Source organism: Molossus molossus, unplaced genomic scaffold (genome assembly GCF_014108415.1).
Source record: "Molossus molossus isolate mMolMol1 unplaced genomic scaffold, mMolMol1.p scaffold_m16_p_14, whole genome shotgun sequence".
NCBI classification, from domain to species: Eukaryota; Metazoa; Chordata; class Mammalia; order Chiroptera; family Molossidae; genus Molossus; species Molossus molossus.
The window spans coordinates 3190613-3208896 of record NW_023425349.1 but is presented as its reverse complement, the minus strand read 5'-3'; the positions used below and the strand labels follow the sequence as shown (position 1 = coordinate 3208896).

At 62.3% G+C, this 18284-nt stretch overlaps 2 protein-coding genes across 3 annotated transcripts in view; one reads left to right on the top strand and one right to left on the bottom strand.

Moving 5' to 3' along the window:
• Positions 1–2564: 2564 nt before the first annotated feature.
• On the top strand, positions 2565–9890 carry CEL (carboxyl ester lipase). The gene is made up of 11 exons (XM_036261692.1): positions 2565–2630; positions 4593–4743; positions 4826–4948; positions 5118–5315; positions 5814–5944; positions 6100–6207; positions 6334–6451; positions 7500–7686; positions 7834–8037; positions 9056–9253; positions 9542–9890. Exons 1-11 carry the CDS (start codon positions 2565–2567, stop codon positions 9888–9890), a joined length of 1833 nt encoding a protein of 610 aa, XP_036117585.1.
• A 4232-nt stretch (positions 9891–14122) lies between these two features.
• RALGDS (ral guanine nucleotide dissociation stimulator) overlaps positions 14123–18284 on the bottom strand; it is a 40213-nt gene continuing 36051 nt past the window's right edge. For both annotated transcript variants that reach the window (XM_036260950.1, XM_036260949.1), the window contains exons 15-18: positions 18078–18279; positions 17680–17922; positions 16704–16818; positions 14123–15035 (exon numbers count right to left, since the gene is read on the bottom strand). In XM_036260950.1, coding sequence (XP_036116843.1) covers positions 14860–15035; positions 16704–16818; positions 17680–17922; positions 18078–18279 — 736 coding nt within the window. In that variant the 3' untranslated portion in view covers positions 14123–14859. The remainder of the gene's footprint in view (positions 15036–16703; positions 16819–17679; positions 17923–18077; positions 18280–18284) is intronic.

The following is an 18284-nucleotide window of genomic DNA, read 5'->3' as shown; positions in this document are numbered from 1 at the left end:
CCAGCCTAATTACCCAGATCCTCTTACAGACATTTGGGGAACCCATAGACCCTCCAAGCATGCAATAATAGCCATGGACTCTTCCCACAGAAAAATATGCACACCCACAAATACATGCATGTAGTCAGCAGGGGTGCGAGGAGGGGTTTTCAGTCAACCAGAAGCTCCTGGGTTGTTAACTGATGGTCCCCTTGCACCAATGAGCAGAAAAACCTGGGCTCCAACACGGGGACTAGGCTCTTACGAAGAGAAGCTTAAGAGTCCCACCCAGCTTCTCCCAGGGACACTAAGAACTCGCGCCCAGCCTCCGTTTACCCGGGACTCCCGCCCAGCTTCTAGTGTCCTCAGAATCTTGAGCACCGGAACCTGTCCCATCACGCTTCAGCACTCTTCATGCCGAGCTGGCCCAGGGCTCCAGCTGACCACCGGGCCGCCTTCAGTCGGGAGTGAGGACAGAGCCTCCAGAGGGGCACCCTCGGGGCCCTGGTGAGAGGTCCGGGGGTCCAGTGATGACTCTGATCCTCGCTGACTCACGGCACCATAACTGTCCAAGAAAAGCCAGAGCTAGACAGTGGCTAAAGTGGCCAAACCAGATTGTATTCAACGCGATTGCAATGGGGAGGAGACCTGAGTGTGGACCCGAGCTTCGTTCTGTAGAGCGTGAGCAGGGGGAGCGATAGCCGCGGAGCAGGGGGTCCAAGGATGGAAAATTACGAGTAGGGCACCTTAGTGGTGAGGGCCATTCTGGCTACACTGACCGAGCGGGATTCTTGGTGGAGGACGAGGAACAGGATTCGATAGGGAGGGTGATCAGATAAGGAGGGTGGTGGATTCCAGATTCTTTCCAAAGCTGGACAAGACAGAGAAACCTGGTGGTGACCGTTCGGGAGAGACTGAGTGGAGTTTTCTCAAGGACAGAATCTTTGTCAGATCTCAAACATGGGCCAAATTTTTTTTCCGTGAAATTAATACCCCTGCAGTCAGCTCCCTAAAGCAAGATTAACTTGGGCACACATTTGACTTGGCTAGGAAGCCAGCTGCTACCTCTTGTTGGTCGGACAAGTTTGTCTCTTCTGGATATTTCCGGGAATGCTCACTCGGGGTTTATCGGGGCCCACTCTGTGCAGGGCCACCTGGGCCCCTTCTTGTTAAACAGGCAACCGCCCCCGTCATTAAATGGGGGGCTCTGCCCCCTTCCTTCCCTCCGTAGCAGCACTGCGCTGGGTATCCCTGAGCACACAGGTCCCTGTCCCCGTGTTCAGAACAGGTGCTCAGCACTGGGCCAGCTGGCAAAAGGCATGTTACCAGGTGGACTTCCTTGTCTGTGGCAGCACCCCTCAAGCTCTCTGCTCCCCAGTCCTTACCAACCCCAGCCCAGCCTGCCCGGCTCCTTCTGTCCTAACCCCTCCGCACCTACATCACAAAAGACCTGGGTGCTGGCGGAGTTAGGTGGACAGGCAAACAGACAGATGGGTGACCTGTATGCGTAGATCCACATGGGTGTTGGTGACAGCCACGGGCATGACCTCGGTGGGGCTGTGGCTTGTGTCTCCTGGCTCCTGAGCACACCCCATCCCTGGAGATGGCTGTGCAGCCAGCTCCTCAAAGGCAAGAGCCTGAGGTTTTGTCCATGGTGGGCTTTCACTTCTGAACAACCTCTGGTTACGGACGTAAAACACACTCCCTGAAACAGCGGTGGCCCGTTTACTGTGACCGTAACTCTCTGAGCTCGGTTCTTGCTTCTGTCTCTCCTGTCTCTCTGTCTCTGTCTCTCTCTCTGATATGACCCAGGGGCTCTGGAGCATTTCTGTAGCCAGGCCCTGCCTTCTTCTCAGGGAAGCCCACCAGGCTGGGCTAGAGCCCCGTCCTCGACATCCGTGTCCGCCTGAGCCTCTTGTCCCTTCCCAGTACTGCTCGTGCTGAGCGTGAGGTCTCCCCACACCGAGAGCAGGACGCCCTCCGCTCTCTGGCTCCCCACGCCCAGCTCAGGCTGCACACCGGCAGGCCCTCGGCTCAGCCACACTGGCTGCCCAGTCGCACACAGCCATCTCTGTCCCAGAAGTCACATGCCCCGTCCCCTATACACTCCCTTTGCTGAGCTCGGGAGTTCGGCGGGTGGGGGCACGGCATGGGGACGAAGCATGCCCACTTCTCGGAGGGTGAAACCAAGCCCTTGTAGATGAGCCCGAATGCAGGGCGCTGTGTCCCCAGCCAAGCCCCACCTGGCAGCCCCTGCCCTGTGCCACCTGCCTCTATTCCCAGTAACCTGCACAGGTGCGCTGTGGACACCAGGCACCCTGTCACGCAGATCCTGAGAAAGGTGGGCCCCCTGCATGTGTGAGCATGCGCATGAATCTGCATGACCTTGGCCCAGCCTGAGCCCAGCCAGGAACCGCAGCTGTGTCCTGGCCCCAGGTGCCCTGCCTGGAGTACGGCCAGCCTGGAGGAAGGGGCAGAGGTAGGAGGAGGGGAAAGGGAAAAGCAGCTGCCAGCCCAGCCCGGGCTGGGCCCAGCATAAATACCCATGGGCTGGAGGCAGGACCACCTGGAGGCAGGCACACACCATGGGGCGCCTTGCACTGGCTGTCTTAGGCCTCACCTGCTGCTTGGCAGTCGTGAGCTCAGCAAAGGTAAGCGAGAGCCCCTCTCTGCTCCCACCGAACCAGGCCTGGACACTGGGGGCAGGCACCGCAGCGGGGAGGCTGACAGAGGAGCCCCTGGCAGAAAGAGCCAGCCTGAGAGAGAACCAGCACCCACAGAGTCGCTTTTCCTGGGCACGTCCCTGCGCTTTCTGCGTTCCCACTCATACAGCGACTCAGGGACAGGTGGGATCCGGCGCCCAGTTCGCCTGGGTTCCATAAACACGAGGTTGGTGTAGGTATGTTCCATACAGTACAGAGGACGCATTTATGCCAGAAACAAACAAAATCCCTCGTTTATCTGACACTGGAAGGTACCTGGGCACCCTGAATGTTTACCTGCTGAGTTTAGAACTGATCCACCACAGCCCTCTGGCTCCTTCCTCTGTCCAGGGCGGTCGATGCCCCTTGTACAGAGGGGGATGGGGGCCCCGAGCAGGCGAGCAAACTGCCCAACATCACACAGCCCGGTGTCCGACAGGAGTCTGGAACTCCGTCTAATCAACCTGGAGTCTGGCTCCCGAGACACCCACCTGCTTGCCTGTGGCTGGATCCCCTCTGGGGCGACTCAGGAGGCTTCCGAGGACTTGTATCTTTCCTATCTGCCCTCCAGGGTGTGAGGAGCAGGGGAAGGGCAGAACCCCAATGGCTGTACGCAGGCCTGAGCGGGGGGCCCCGGTGCCCGGTGCGGTTCCCCAGCCTGCTGTCTCCCCGCCCCATCCGGCTCCCTCAGTCCTGTCCTCCCTGGAGGTTCAGAGACTGGTCCTGGCCCTTCCTGCTGCCACAGGAGGTCCTTCCCTTCTCTGGGGAGCCCCTTTCTATGGGCCAAAAGGACCGGGTTTTTTCCATGCTGCTCTGGCCCAGCGCCACCCCCCACGTATGCCCACTGCCCCGACGGCCAGGGTCGCCATGCTGTTCACCCTCTCCGCTGGGACGCTCAGGCCAAGCTCAGTCACACAGAGACACTTTTGAGAGGTGACCACCCCGTCTCCCAGGCACTGACCTGGTCCTCTGCCCCATCCCAGCAGCCAAGGGGGCTGGTCAGGAAAATGCCTGGAGAACTGGAACGGGAAAGCTGATCCTGGGGAGACAGGGGGGGGAGGGGAGTCGGCACCTGCCTCTGGGCCCCCTGCCCCAGCCCCAAAGCACCTGGCAGGTGCTGCTTCTGGCCCCATGGCTCCAATGCCAGCCGCCCCACTCCCCAGCCCAGCTCAGCAGGGCCTGGGGTGCGGGGCTGCCCTGCCCTTGCCCACTGGAACCTAGCACAGGTAAGAGCCGGAAGCTTCGACCTGCCAACGCCGCCCTGGACGGGCTGGGCAGCACCAGAGGGGAAGAGCAGGGTGACTTCGAGCAGGAAGTCCATGCTCCCTCCAGCCATGGGGCAGACAAGCGCCAGCCCCGGTCACTCGCGAGGACTGAGTGTTGGCCCATGTGGGGCCAGCTCAGTGCGCAGGCTGGATACACAGCAGTGGTTCCGATGGCCTGGGGGTGGGGGCCCTCCCAGCAGGCCAACAAGACTGGGGGTGGGGCTGGAATGAGGGGAGGAGAAGGGGAGGGAAAGGGCCCCCACTCAGGGGGCTCACAGCTGGGCACGAAGCACACAAAGCGTCTGCCATTGCCGGTAGCTGGACAAGCTAACAGGCCAAGCAGCAGACACTGCTGTCACCCATCTTACAGATGGGGAAACTGAGGCTCATGGTCCCAGCTAGGCCCCAGCCTGTCCTGGCCTTGCCGGAGGCTTCCTGGAGTGGGACACAAGGGTGGCTGCAGCCTCCTCCGAGGTCCCGGCGGGTGGCACAGCCTGGGGCAGCAGGCCGCGCCTTCAGTGAGCAAGCAGGAGTCTGAGCTCAGGGGCAGACTGGCCGCTCCTTGAAGCTGGCTCGGCCCTGGGCTGCTCGGGCCACCCACTGCGGCTGCCCAGCCCGCCCGCTGAGCCTGCACCTCTCCCTGCAGCTGGGCGCCGTGTACACGGAAGGAGGCTTCGTGGAAGGCGTCAACAAGAAGCTCGGCCTCTTCGGCAACTATGTTGACATCTTCAAGGGGATCCCCTTTGCCGCTCCCCCCAAGCCTCTGGAGAACCCCCAGCCACACCCTGGCTGGCAAGGTGGGAGTGGGTGGGTGTTGGTCTGGCCCTGCAGTAGGGGTGGGGCCACCACCCTCACGCCAGCCCCTCCGGTCACTCACAGGGACCCTGAAGGCGAAGTCCTTCAAGAAACGATGCCTGCAACTCACCATCACCCAGGATGACACCTACGGGTCCGAGGACTGCCTCTATCTCAACATCTGGGTCCCCCAGGGCAAGAAGGAAGGTGTGCCCCTCCCCGCCCTCCGGCTCCCCGAACCCTGCAGGAAACACCCAGGCAGCCAGGGTTTCCCGCGATGCCCCTCGGTTGTGTCCGGAGCTCCTTCTGAACGTCCCTGAATCAGCACCCAGAAGGGGGGGGGACCGGGGTCACCGGGCCTGCTTTCCTGCCTTAGTCTCCCAGAACCTGCCTGTCATGATCTGGATCTACGGAGGTGCCTACCTCATGGGGTCCGCCCAAGGGGCCAACATCCTCAAAAACTACCTGTACGATGGGGAAGAGCTCGCCACGCGGGGCAACGTCATCGTGGTCACCTTCAACTACCGCGTCGGGCCCCTGGGCTTCCTCAGCACCGGGGACCCCAACCTGCCAGGTCTGCTGGGCGCTTTGGGCACAGGGGTGGAGGAGTCCGGAGGGGTGCCCTTCTGTGCCCCTCGATCCCAAACGACTGCTGACAGCTCCCAGGAAAGCAAAAAGCCCAGAATTCCATTCGCAGAGCCAGGAGGCTGGAGATGGGCCGTAAGACGCAGGAAAGACAGGAGGCTGCCAGACAGACAGACAGGGACCCCGAGAGGGACCCGGGAGTGGGCACAGGGAGCCGGAGAAAGACAGAGGACATTACGCCGGTGACGGGGGGGACAGAAGCTGCAGGACAGACAGACAAGAGGAACTGTGTCGGAGAGAGATGAGCAGCCTGGCCCTCCTGCTCCAGGTCCCCTTGCTGAGCCCCACACTCCCTCCAGCACCCTCTTCAACCAATCTCCTGGGGACCCACCATGCCATCCTGGGGAGTGACAAGGGCCTCCATTCTTGGAGGGTGTTCTCGCCCCATTCCCAGTCCCTGATGAAGGCCCTCCCCACCCCGCCCCAGGTAACTACGGCCTCCGGGATCAGCACATGGCCATTGCATGGGTGAAGAGGAACATTGCAGCCTTCGGGGGGGACCCCAACAACATCACCATCTTCGGGGAGTCAGCCGGAGGTGCCAGCGTCTCTCTGCAGGTCTGGAGCCCCGAGGGGCAGGCCCGCTCCAGGGTGCTGGAGGGAGCGGAGCGGGGTTGGGAGGAGCAGGACAAGCTGACGTCCTGCTGTCCGTGGCGGAGCCTGGGACAGTGAGGCGAGGCCGTGGCGACAGGTCGGACCTCTGTGTGTTGCAGATGCTCTCTCCCTACAACAAGGGCCTCATCCGGCGAGCCATCAGCCAGAGTGGCGTGGCACTGACCCCCTGGGCCATCCAGAAAAGCCCTCTCTTCTGGGCCAAAATGGTAAAGGGGCTGCGCGGGGTGGCTTTAGAAGAGGAGGAGGACTTCCTTCTTTCCACTCTCTGTCCCGAACCCCATCACCCTCTGCCCCGGCGCTGGCCTCACTACCTGTCTCCCCCAAACCCCCAGATCGCCAAGAAGGTGGGCTGCCCCATGGACGATACCGCCAGGATGGCCAAGTGTCTGAAGGTTACCGACACCCGTGCCCTGACGCTGGCCTATAAGCTACCCCTGGTGGGCACGGAGTGTGAGTGGGGGCTCCGCGGGGTGGGGGTTCCGCATGGGGGGGGAGAAGTGCCGGTCTGAGGCTAGGCTGTGTCACCAGCGCCCTGGCGTCCCTAGGCAGCTCCGGGCCGCCACCACCCTTGCAAGCCTCCGTGGCCCCGACCGGCTGTGAGGGGGAGGACATTCTTCCCTCCTATCCACCATGGATCACGACCCCTTTGAGAAGATGATGAACATTTGGGCCCGCCCCAGACAACGCCCACGGAAACAGTCATTTGCACATAATTCTGGGGACCCCAGGCCGAGAGCCTCTGTACTGGGCGACTGTCCGAGCTTCCTCCACTCACGTATTCCACACACACACTGGACGCCCGCTGCAGCACGGGCCCCTCCAGCTCTGCGACTCTGGTCCCCAGGAAGGCGGCAGACCAGGCAGGGGGCCTCGGAGCATCAGCGTCCTCAGCCCAGAGGCTGCAGTTCTTTCTCCCTCGTTCCAAGGCCGAGCACAGGGCCCCCATTTGCGCGTGGAGCCAGAAGCGCTAGGCAGGAAGGAACCAAGCCAACAGCCCCAGAGGGAGACCAGCCAACCGACCGCCCTGAACCAGAGGCCAACCGGCCGGCCCCGAGCCAGCCCTAGGGTCCTTTCGGGGTCAGCTCAGCAGTCGGGAGGGCAATTCCGACCTGGTACCGTGTCTGGCTCACAGACTAGAACAAAGCCCACCTTTTCTCCATCGGCTACCAATTGCTCTTGGTCTCTCTCCTCCCGACTTGGAGCGAAAAGAGAGGGCGCGGACAGGGATGTCCACGGCGTGCGGGACAGACTCGGCCTCAGCCCAGACGGTTTTGCTCCCAGGGACCCAGTGGCTGTCTGGAGACAGTTTGGGTTGTCATACTGGGGAGGGGGTGACACTGGCGTCCAGCGGGTTGGGGCCATGACATAGCCTCATCCTGCTCCAATGTCAGAGCGACGGGGAGGGCCCTGGTCTCCATCAAAGGAGGCAGGGCTCTCACCATGGCCGGGGGCTCGCGGGTGGGCTCCGGAAGGTGTGCGGACCTTCTGCTCCCCACAGATCCCGTGGTGCACTACATGGGCCCCCTCCCCGTCATCGACGGCGACTTCATCCCTGACCACCCCATCAACCTGTTCGCCAATGCGGCCGACATCGACTACATGGCTGGCACCAACGACATGGACGGCCACATCTTTGCCAGCTTTGACATGCCGGCCGTCAACAAGGACAAACAGACTGTCACAGAGTGAGTAGGGCACAGTGCCCAGGGCAGTGCCCGCTGAGTGAGGGGGTCTGCATGTGTGGAAGGCCATCTGCAGTCCCCGGGGGTGGGGGACAGATCCCCTCCTGCTGGCCCTGGGTGGAGAGTCCAGTGCCTGCTTGGTCCCTGCAGTGAGGACTTCTTCAAGCTGGTCAGCGGGCTCACCATCTCCAAAGGGCACAGGGGTGCCAAAGACACCTTTGACGTCTACACTGCGCCCTGGGCCAAAGACTCGTCCCAGGAGACCAAGAAGAAGACAGTGGTGGAGTTTGAGACCGACATCCTCTTCCTGATGCCCACCAAGAAAACCCTGGCCCAGCACAGAGCCAATGCCAAGTGAGCGCCGGGCGGGGGAGGCCCGCCTGGGGTCATGCACCTACCCACCGAGGCCTTAGCAGTGGGCGGCTCACAGGGGTCTGGGAGGCCTGGGAAAGCCGTGATCGGGTCCCCACCGGGGCCTGCACCACCTGCTTTGCCCAGGCCTGATAAGACTCGAGAAGACCCCTCCTCACCCCCCCGGGGGGGCTTTACGAAACCCTCCCTCAGCCCACAGCACCACCCCCCCCGCAACGTTCTCCAGTCTGCCTTCTGTCCCTCACGCTGCGGGGACAGAACACCGGATGGCAGTCTCTGTTGTGGGTTTCCACTTTGCCAACGTTCAAAATGGCTTTGGCCTGTGGCCACCTCGCAAAACTCCATGTTATAATAATAGCCAAGGAAAACAAAAAGTAAGCTAGGAATGCTTCACGCATAGGAAGATACAATGGTACCCAGAAGTCTGGGACAAAAGCTTTCTCTATTTATTTTTTTAATCCTCACCCAAGGATAATTTTCTATTTATCTTCAGATAGAGCGGGAGGGAGAGAGAGAGAAACACGGATGTGAGAAAGACATCGGCTGGTTGCCTCCAGCACGACCTCCGAGGTCGTGCCCTTGTTGGGAATCAAACCTGCGACTCTTTGGTCCGTGGGCCAACGCACTATCGCTGAGCCAAACTGGCCAGGGCCGGGACGAAAGCTTTAAATGCAGCTCTGAGCTCCTGTTGGTGTGTCCGAGGGCACACACCTGCCCCATCAAAGGAAGAATCCAAATCCATTTGCACAAGAAAAGCTTCCTTGAGGCTGAGTTCGAGGAGGAAGGTGCCCCCTGGGTTCTGTGGAGGTGAGGGACAAATACACTTGACATTGCAGAACCCACAGACGCACAGCGTCCCTTCCCCAGGTGAAGGATCCAGGTTCTTCATGAGTCTGGGGGACTTCAGGCCCTTCCCATGGCCGCCCCGCAGGACCCATCTCTGGCCCGGGCAGCCCGGGTGAGCACCCTGCCCACCTGGGGTTTCCACTCCCGTCCTCAGGAGTGCCAAGACCTACAGCTACCTGTTCTCCTTCCCCTCTCGGATGCCCATCTACCCGAGCTGGATGGGGGCCGACCACGCAGATGACCTCCAGTATGTCTTCGGGAAGCCCTTCGCCACCCCCCTGGGCTACCGGGCCCAAGACAGGACTGTCTCTCAGACCATGATGGCCTATTGGACCAACTTTGCCAGAACTGGGTAAGGAGGGGGTGAGGCTGAGCCAGGGCCTCCTGCCCCACTGGCCCTATAGGTCTGGGTTCCAGTCCCCGTCCCTTCACTTACACTTCACCTCCCTGAGCCTCGTCACGCTGTCTGTGTGTGCGGATGAAGCTGCTGGCTGGGCCCAGGAGACCGTGAGCGGCCCTGATGGTCAGCACAGAGGGCAGAGGGCTGCCCAGGCGAGCTGGGGCCATGCCAGGTCCGGGCACAGGACTCCAGCCTCTGTGAGCCCCCAGCCCCCACATAGCCTTTTCTCTCACTCTGCAGGGACCCCAACATGGGCCACTCATCTGTGCCCACACAATGGGACCCCTACACCCTGGAAAATGACAACTACCTGGATATCAACAAGAAGATGGATGGCACGTCCTTGAAACAGCACCTGAGAAGCAACTACCTGCAGTACTGGGCTGAAACCTACCAGGCCCTGCCCACGGTGACCGAAGACGGGATCGGGCCCAAGCCCCCCACGGGTGACTCTGAGGCCGCCCCTGAGCCTCCAAAGGGTGACTCTGAGGCTGCCCCTGAGCCTCCAAAGGGTGACTCCAAGGCTGCCCCTGAGCCCCCCACAGGTGACTCTGTGGGAGCTCAGTTGCTTACAGTCTTCGGCTTCTAAGGCCCTTGGCCCAGAGAGGCCACAGGTGGGACCCCAGGGAGCCCACTCCCTCCTGAGCTCTCCCCGAATAAAGCCTCCTCCCTTGCTGGCGTCTTCTTTGCTCTCGTGACCTCAGTCGCCGGCCCGGGTCCCTGTCAGTCTGCAGCTCAGAAAGTAGAATGCCACCCTCATTTCAGGAGGAAACAGGGTCAGAGTCAGGGCTGGGACTCAGGCGTGGGTCCCTCCACGCCAGGCTGCTGGCTCGAGGGGCCGGGCTCTGCCACACCTGAGTGGGGAGCCGGGCCGGGCACGGTGGCCCCCTCACCAGTGGAGCGCAGCCACACCAAGCCCTCCGGGGTCTGGGCGGCGGCCCCTGCTCTCCCGGGTCTGGGGACCTGGCCTGGGGAGAGAAATGGATTCTGCCTTCAGCTGAATTCAAGTCAAAGGCAGAACACAGCTTCAGCTGGACTGTCGAAAGCAGGGGGTTCTGGGCTGGGGTGCCCCGGCAGAGCCCGGAGGGGAGCAGGAGGCAGAGGTCAGAGGGTGGGTGTGTGTATGGCGGGGGCAGCACCAGGGGACAGCTGGCCCACAGATGGGGGGCTGGGCCTGGGGACCCGAGTCCGATGGCCCCAGCAGCAGAACCATGCAGACAAACCCGGCCCCCAGAGGGCAGGGGCCTTCGGGCTGGCCTGTGACCCCCTGGCCGCCTGGGCTCCCCGGCGTGGACAAGGCTCTCAGGGGTGAAGAGGGGACTCTGTGTCAAAGACCGAGAGGATGGCTGTCGCTGAGAGTGGGCCTCTCCTGGTGACGGTCCCTGCTCTTGGCCAGTGGAGGCCCGAGGACTTCCCAGTGTGCTCACCCTCTGCCACACTAACATGAGACTTTCCCCCGTGTGTCTACCTGCCCGTCGGCTCTCTGGGGCCTCCTGCGCCGCAAGACCAACCCCTCGGCCCTGGGACGTGACACTTCTGTCCTTTGCTGGGGAGTGCACAGTCTCATCTGCCTGTCATTCAGGAAGTCACGTCCCTGGATGGCCCGGCCACGGCAGAGTGGCAGGGATGGCGGGACCCGTGTGTGTGCTCAGTCCGGGCTGCACGGAGGCCTCCCGGGCAGGGGCGGGGCCTCTGGGCCTGTCTGGGCGACACCTGTGGGCATCAGGAGGATTCAGGGTGGTCCACAGCTCGACTGGCTTTGCCCTTCCAGGCTGTAGCCAGGGGTTGACGTCGAAAATCCTGTACTTACCAAGAGGCAGGCTGGAGGCTGTCCAGGGTCCTGGAGGCGCGGCTGGGCCAGGTGTCCCCTTCAGCTCTGCTCACAGTGGAACCCTGGAAGGAGGGCACTCGGGTGAGCTCAGGACGGCGTCTGCTTACCAGGTGGACACGGCTCAGTCTTCTGTGGGCGAGGCTGTGCCCATGGGTCGGCAGTCTTGGGGGTATCTGCCCCCCACGCTGCACTTTTCAACCTTCCCCACACACAAGCTCTGAGGGCTCCGGCCCATCTACCTGAAGCTGCTGACATTGGACCCCAGAAACTCACAGCCCTGAAGGTCATCATGGCCAGAGAGGGGGTGGTGGGGGGTTCACTGGCTGGAATCGGCACCTCAATCCTGGCAAACCCACACTCACCCCGGGCTCCTCAGACCTGAGCCAGGATGAGCGGCCACCACGTACCTGCAGAGAGGTGGGGGCCTTTCAGCTCATGTTTCTGGGTGAAATTAACTGTACGAACAGTGGCAGGAATGCTGCCGACCCTAGTTCGCAGGGTGCAAATTCACACGGAGTGAGGCCCAGCCGGACCCTTAAATGCGGCATCACAGCCCTGGCCGGTTTGGCTCAGCGGTTAGAGCGTCCGCCCTCGGACCGAAGGGTCGTGGGTTCAATGTCCTGTCAGGGGCATGTATCTGAGTAGCAGGTTCAATCCCCAGCCCTGGTCAGGGTTGTGCGGGAGGCAACCAATCGATGTGTCTCACATCGATGTGTGTGTGCATCTCTCTCTCCTCTTCCCTCCCTCCCTCCCTCCCTCCCTTCCACTCTAAAAAATCAATGGAAAAATATCCTTGGGTGAGGATTAATAACAACAGAAAGCGGCACCACAAATACTTCCCCTGGACACAACCCCGACAGGAGAGGGAATCCCGCGGACACGCGGGCTCCCAGGAGGACTCCAGTCCAGGTACCGGATGATGAGCCCCCCGAGAACTGAGAAAGCTACGTCCCCGGACGGAGCCCACCGGCTGATACTCTCCCCGCCTTTTCCTTCCCTCTCCCTCCAAAGAAGGGCAGCCCTGTCCTGGGTCAGGAATTGGTCCTCAAAACTGTTCCTTTTGAAAAACCGGGGTAAAATAGACATCGCACCGAATCCGCTGGTGCGCCGCCCGGGAATGAATGCCGCTGCCGCGCTGTCCTGGCTGCCTCGTTGGAGGTTGTTCATCACCCACACAGAAGCTTGGTGCCCTTGGGCAGTAGCCTCCCTCCCCCACCCCTGCTAACCCATTCTACTTCCTGTCTCAATCAATTTGCCTATTCTAGATATTTCTTTAAAATATTTATTTTATTTTTTTATCCTCACTCGAGGACATTTTTCCATTTTTTGTTCAGATAGAGTGGGAGGGAGAGAGAGGAAGAGAGAGAAAGAGAGAGAAACATCGACATGGAAGGGACACATTGAGTGGCTGCCTCCCGCACGACCCCAACCAGGGCTGGGGACAAATAGCAACCAAGGACGTGCCCTTGACTGGAATCAAACCCGTGACTCGTTGGTCCATGGGCCAATGCTCTAACTGCTGAGCCAAACCGGCCAGGGCTATTTATTTATTTTTTGAGAGAGAGAGGAAGGGGGAGTGATAGAAACATTGATGAGAGAGAAACATCAATCGGCTGCCTCCTCACGCCCTCTACTGGGGATCAAGTCCATAACCCAGGCATGTGCCCTGACCAGGAATCGAACTGGGACCTCTCAGTCCACGGGACGACACTCCATCCACTGAGCCTCACCGGCCATGGCTATTTCTTGTAGCTAACATGTCCCCGAGGCCGCCTGCTGCAGCAGGGGTCAGCACGCCACGCCTTGTGGAGAACATTCCAGCACAAGGTGCAGACATGGCACAGTGCCCAGTGCCCGTTCACCCTCTTCATTTCTGAGCAGTCCTTAGCCACACCGAGGACCCTGGGGACGGGGCCCTGGTCAGTGATTTCAACGTCAAATGTTTTCCCCCGGGAATGAGCCTTGTCTCCTTGCCCTGAGACCCCGGTGCCGTGCACTGTGGCGTGGGGGCTCCAGGCTCACCGCTCCTCCCTGGGGGCTGCTTTTCCGACTGGCCGAGGGATGCAGCCCTCCGTTTCTATAGCAACGGTCCCAAATGATCTTCACAAAGCCTGCATTTCTGGCTGCGTGTCGCCCTTGGTTTCTGTCCCCTGGTCTCTGCAGCCGGTGTGGGAGCCAGCAGAGACGTCCTCGCCTGGTCAGGTTCAGTGGCACCCCCTCCGTCCGGCTGCCCTGATGAGGTCCCAGAGCCCCAAATGTGCTGATTCTGCTAGGTTCCCCCAGCGTGATGGTTGTTGCCATGGAGATGACCCCAGAGCGTCTAACTCCAACAGCCTCTGTCACAAAAGCAATTCTTTTTTTTTTTTATCCTCACCCGAGGACATTTTTCCATTTTTTGTTCAGATAGAGTGGGAGGGCGAGAGAGGAAGAGAGAGAGAGAAACATCGACGTGAAAGGGAACATCGAGTGGCTGCCACCCGCACAACCAACCAGAGCCGGGAACAAACTGCAACCGAGATACGTGCCCTTAGCGGGAACCGAACCCGGGTCTCTCTGGACCTCAGGCTGATGCTCTAACCGCTGAGCCAAACTGGCCAGGGCACAAATGTAATTCTTAAAGACACCCCACATCAGAGATGGCGCCACGCCCTACGGGAGCCCCTCTGACCTCCACCACCGGGGGTCCTGCGGGTTCTGTCTCAGCCGGCTGCCCACGCCTGTGACACCAGAGTCACCACGCGCTCTGTGGAAGGAGGGGCTGGGTGTCTGAAGGAGCCGGAGTCAGGTGCTGGCCTGTCTCTTCCGCAGAGAGGAAGCCCACAGCCCCGCACGCCTTCCGATCTGAACACTGCCCGTGAGCGTGTCGTTTAAATGAGCACCATCCCCGGGCCATCGTAGAAACAGGTTTAATATAATATTCAAGTCTAGCATTTACTATTTACAACAAATAAATATTGCCCCTCCCCAACTGGTAAACATGTGTTTTGCCTTTTATACAAATATTCGACCCCTTCCCCTCCCCCAGGTCCTCCCTCCCCACCGACCCCGTCCCGTGTGGCCTCGTGGAGCCCAGGGTGCCGCGGGGGTGGCAGTGTCTGAGACGTGGCTTCGGTGGGACTCGGCTGAGGCGGTCCCCGCTCGCGGGTCAAGTGGTCCGTGAAGAGGGCGTCCCCCCCGAGGGGTGCGGGCTGGGGTGGGGACTCCCTCCCTCGCGTGGCCCTGACGATGGAATCTTTGGTGCAGCCTGAGGGAGGCTAGAGGGCGGGGGGGCCTGCCCGTGAAGGGCGCGGCTGGTGTCCACGGGCGCGAGGAGAGAACTGCAGTGGTCAGATCCAGTGGGTGAGCGGTGCCCGCGGGCACAGGTGGCAGTGCCCCACGCCTGGAAGGCGCGAGGGAGGTGTAGCGAGGGCGTGCCCGGTGGCGGGCGGGGCTCCGTGCCCCTGGGCAGCGCTCTTGGCAAAGTCGGCTAGTCCTCTGGTTCCAGAGAGCAGAAGGCACCTGAGGCGGCGAGTGGTCCACGGGAGCCAGGTCAGCCTGCCGGCGGGCAGGCATCAATCCCGGCGGCAGGGGAGGTCCAGGGAGAACGGAGTCCGGGGGCGGCCCGGGCTGGCGGGCTGGGCAGAAGGGCCCGCCTGGCCCGGCCACCGTCGTCTGTAAGTGCTTCGGTGCCCGGCCAGCCCGACCCTGGGCAGCGCCGCGCTGCGGCTGGGCCAGCACACGGGACCAGCTAGAAGAGGCCCTTGGCGATCTTGAGCCCCTTCTGCTTCATGCGGGGGAGGGTGGAGCTGGCGCCGTGCCTGACCTTTGTCCCCTTGGTGAAGGTCCGTTTCTTCAGGACAAAGTCATAGTTGGCAGTAGGGTTCATGGCGTAGAACACGTTGGCGTTGTCCGGGATCTTCAGCTCTGGTTGGGGAGGGGTAGAGGGACGGTCAGTACGAGGACCCCCGGGATGGGCCTGCGCCACGGACCGGGACCCCCGACTCAACTGCAGACCACCCAAGGACCCCTTTGCAGCCCAAGGAGACTGCGAAGGTGCGACACAACCTCACAGCTTCTGCTGACAAAGGACCCGACTCCTCGAGTCCCGCCCCTGGGGCTGCAGAGGGTCATCCAGGCTGTCCCCACCCTGCCTTCCCTGACCAGGATCCAAGCAGGGAGACCCCAGACCACCTCCCCCAAATCCTGGGCTCAGGCCCAGTGAAAGGCAGGCCTCCGCATGGCCCGTGTCCCATGTGCCCGCGCCATCGGGTGCCTCTCTCTAGGTCCCTAACCAGTGTCAGCTTCTATGTGCCTTTTCTGTGAGATGGGTCCCCCTGTCCTGCCCACCTCCCTAAGATGGTGCAAGGTGAGAGGGGACTTAGAGACCAACTTCTAGGGACCCGGGGCATCGCTGCCTGTCTGGGCTCGTGGCGGGGAGCGAGCGACCAGCTCGGGGGTGGGAGCCGGGGGGATGGCAGTTAACCTTTGCGGCACACGGACGCACCGTGAGCACCGGCGGGCGTGGGCCCAAGTCGGTTTACAGCTGTTTGTACGAAAAATGAAACTAATTTATAATGAATGTACAAATGATGAAAGAATAGCTGTGTTTCCTGGACGCACAGTGGTGGCCCCACCTCCGCCCAGCCCGGTGTATGTAAACGCACCGGCTGCTCCCGTCCATCGCGGGGGAGGACAGAGGGCTCGAGGACCCGCCGAGGTCCGGCCCCGGCCGGCTGGCTCCGAGTCTGCTAACGAGACTCTTCCCTTCCCCGGGGCTGAGAGCACTGAGCTGCTCTCAAAGCCTCTGCTTTGGGCTGAACCTCTCTCTCCCCCCCAAATTCCTGTTGGAACCCTAACTCCCCAGGCAATGGGATCAGGAGGCGGGGCTTCGGGAAGTGAGTTCATGCGGGTGGAGCCCCTGTGAGTGGGACCAGCGCCCCTGTAAGAGACCCCACGCCCCTGCCCTACGTGCGGACACAGCCAGAAGTCGGCACGCGACTCCGGGCCGGTCTGGCACCCCCACCTGGCACCCCCGCCTCCAGACTGCGAGAAAAAATGCCCACTGCTAGGAAGCCACCCGGTCTGTGGTGGTGTCACAGCATCCGGAACGAACCAAGACGGTGTCACACGCGCATGGACTTTAACACACTTCACGCTTCAGTCCCCGGCCGCCACACTGCCCACCCCGGCCGGACAGCGCGCCTCTGAATGGCCTGTGGGCTCGGCCACCCGGCTGCGGGGTCCCAGGGGAAAAGCCTTTTCTCTTCACTCCAGCTTGGAACTGGGTTCACGAGCCAGGCCCCGCAGCCTGGGGCAGAGAGGACACTGGGTGCCAGGCCCGCCCGGGGCAGGGGTGCCGAAGCCCGCAGCCCGGGGCAGAGAGGACACCGGGTGCCAGGCCCGCCCGGGGCAGGGGTGCCGAAGCCCGCAGCCTGGGGCAGAGAGGACACGGGGTGCAGGCCCGTCCGGGGCAGGGGTGCCGAAGCCCGCAGCCTGGGGCAGAGAGGACACGGGGTGCAGGCCCGTCCGGGGCAGGGGTGCCGAAGCCCGCAGCCTGGGGTGCTCCCACAGTGGCCCCGCGGCCCCGCTTACTTCGCTCGTCTGAAATGACCTGGACCAGCTCGTAGTGCTCTGGCTCCGCCCCGTCCAGGTGGTGCTTGTCCATGGCCTTGCGGATGACAGCGGGAGCCTTGTCCTGGCTGGTCACCTGGTTCAGGCCGGGAGACGGACCATCAGGACAAGGGAGCTGGAGTGGTCCCCGGGGTGCAGTGGCCACGGACCCCGGGAGCCACCTCGGCACGGCGCACAGGGCTTCACAGCCTCTGGCCTGCTGCTGGGTCTGTGGGGGTCTCTCCCGCTTCTGTCCCCCGGGGAGGCCTCCTCACAATGATGAGGGGTCTTTCCCAATTGTTCCCACTCCCCATCTCCCTCAAACCAGCCACCTCCTCCCACACTATCTGGGGAAACCAGATGCCCCTCCAGCAACAGTCAGCGAGTCCGGGGATAAACAGCCCTGGAGGCGAGAGCCACGGTACACCCAGGGCCGCCGACAGCCTGGGCCGCGTGGGTGAGGCTGCAGGCGTGGTCGGCACAGGGTCACACAGGGGACTGTGTCCGGGCACCTGACCCGCTTGTGGGTATGGTGGGGAACCCCACCAATCAACCCCACTGGCTCGCAGGGGCTGACACCGCTGGCCGCCTCCACAGCCCAGCACCGGCCGTCCCCCGGGAGACACGTCGCAGGTCACTGCTGCCCGCCTCTGCTCCGACCTCCAGTGACTCCTGTCTCCCTCTGACCAGATCCAGGCCCTGGACGCTTCGCTGACCCAACTCTTACCCCTGACCCTTGCTCCTTCCCCTCCGGCCTGCTTCTCCCCATCCAACCCCAGGGCACACCCCCTGGGGACACTGCCCAGGGCTCCCCAGACACGTTCCCTGCCGCGATGGAACCTAGGTCCACGGCCCTCATCCGATCGCCACGAGCCCTGGCTTCTGTCCGCCCTTCCTGACCCACGTGCTGCCGGCGGAGCGGGCAGAGGGGCCGAGGGGACGCCGCCAGCCCGCTCACCAGGATGCTCTTGTACATGTTGCCGTTGTCCACGTCCAGGCTGACGCGGATGATGCAGCAGTCGCCCACCTGCTGGTTGTAGAGCGGCAGGGAGGCGCTGTAGCTGCTGACCCCCGAGACGGAGCGTTTGTGGGTGCGGGTGCCGGCCACGGGCGTGGTGGAGGCCGAGGAGGAGGAGGCGCTGCTGGAGGCCGAGCTGATGCCGGAGGTCTCGGGGGACGACTGGGAGGTCGACTCCCAGAACTGTGGGGAGGGCACGGTCAGCGGACGCCCCGAGCGCGGCAAGGCGCCTCGGCTGGGGTCCCGCCCTGGGGATGGTAGGGGCTTCGTTTAGGAGCTGGGGGCACACTGGAGCCTAGAAGGCAGGGCTGCACAGGGCTGGGGAGGAGGCCGGGCACCTTCTTTTCCTGGCCGTCGGGGGACTCCGGGACAAAGCTCGTGTTGAGCTCCTCCGCGTCGGAGCTGGAGGAGCCGGCCGAGTGGACGCTGAGTGCGTCGGCGATGTCCCCGCTACTGAGGTAGGGGCTACACCTGAGCTGGTCACAGGACTTGGAGTGCGAGCTGCCGCTGGTGCTCAGCTCTGTGCTGGGGGCCTGGCGGCTGGA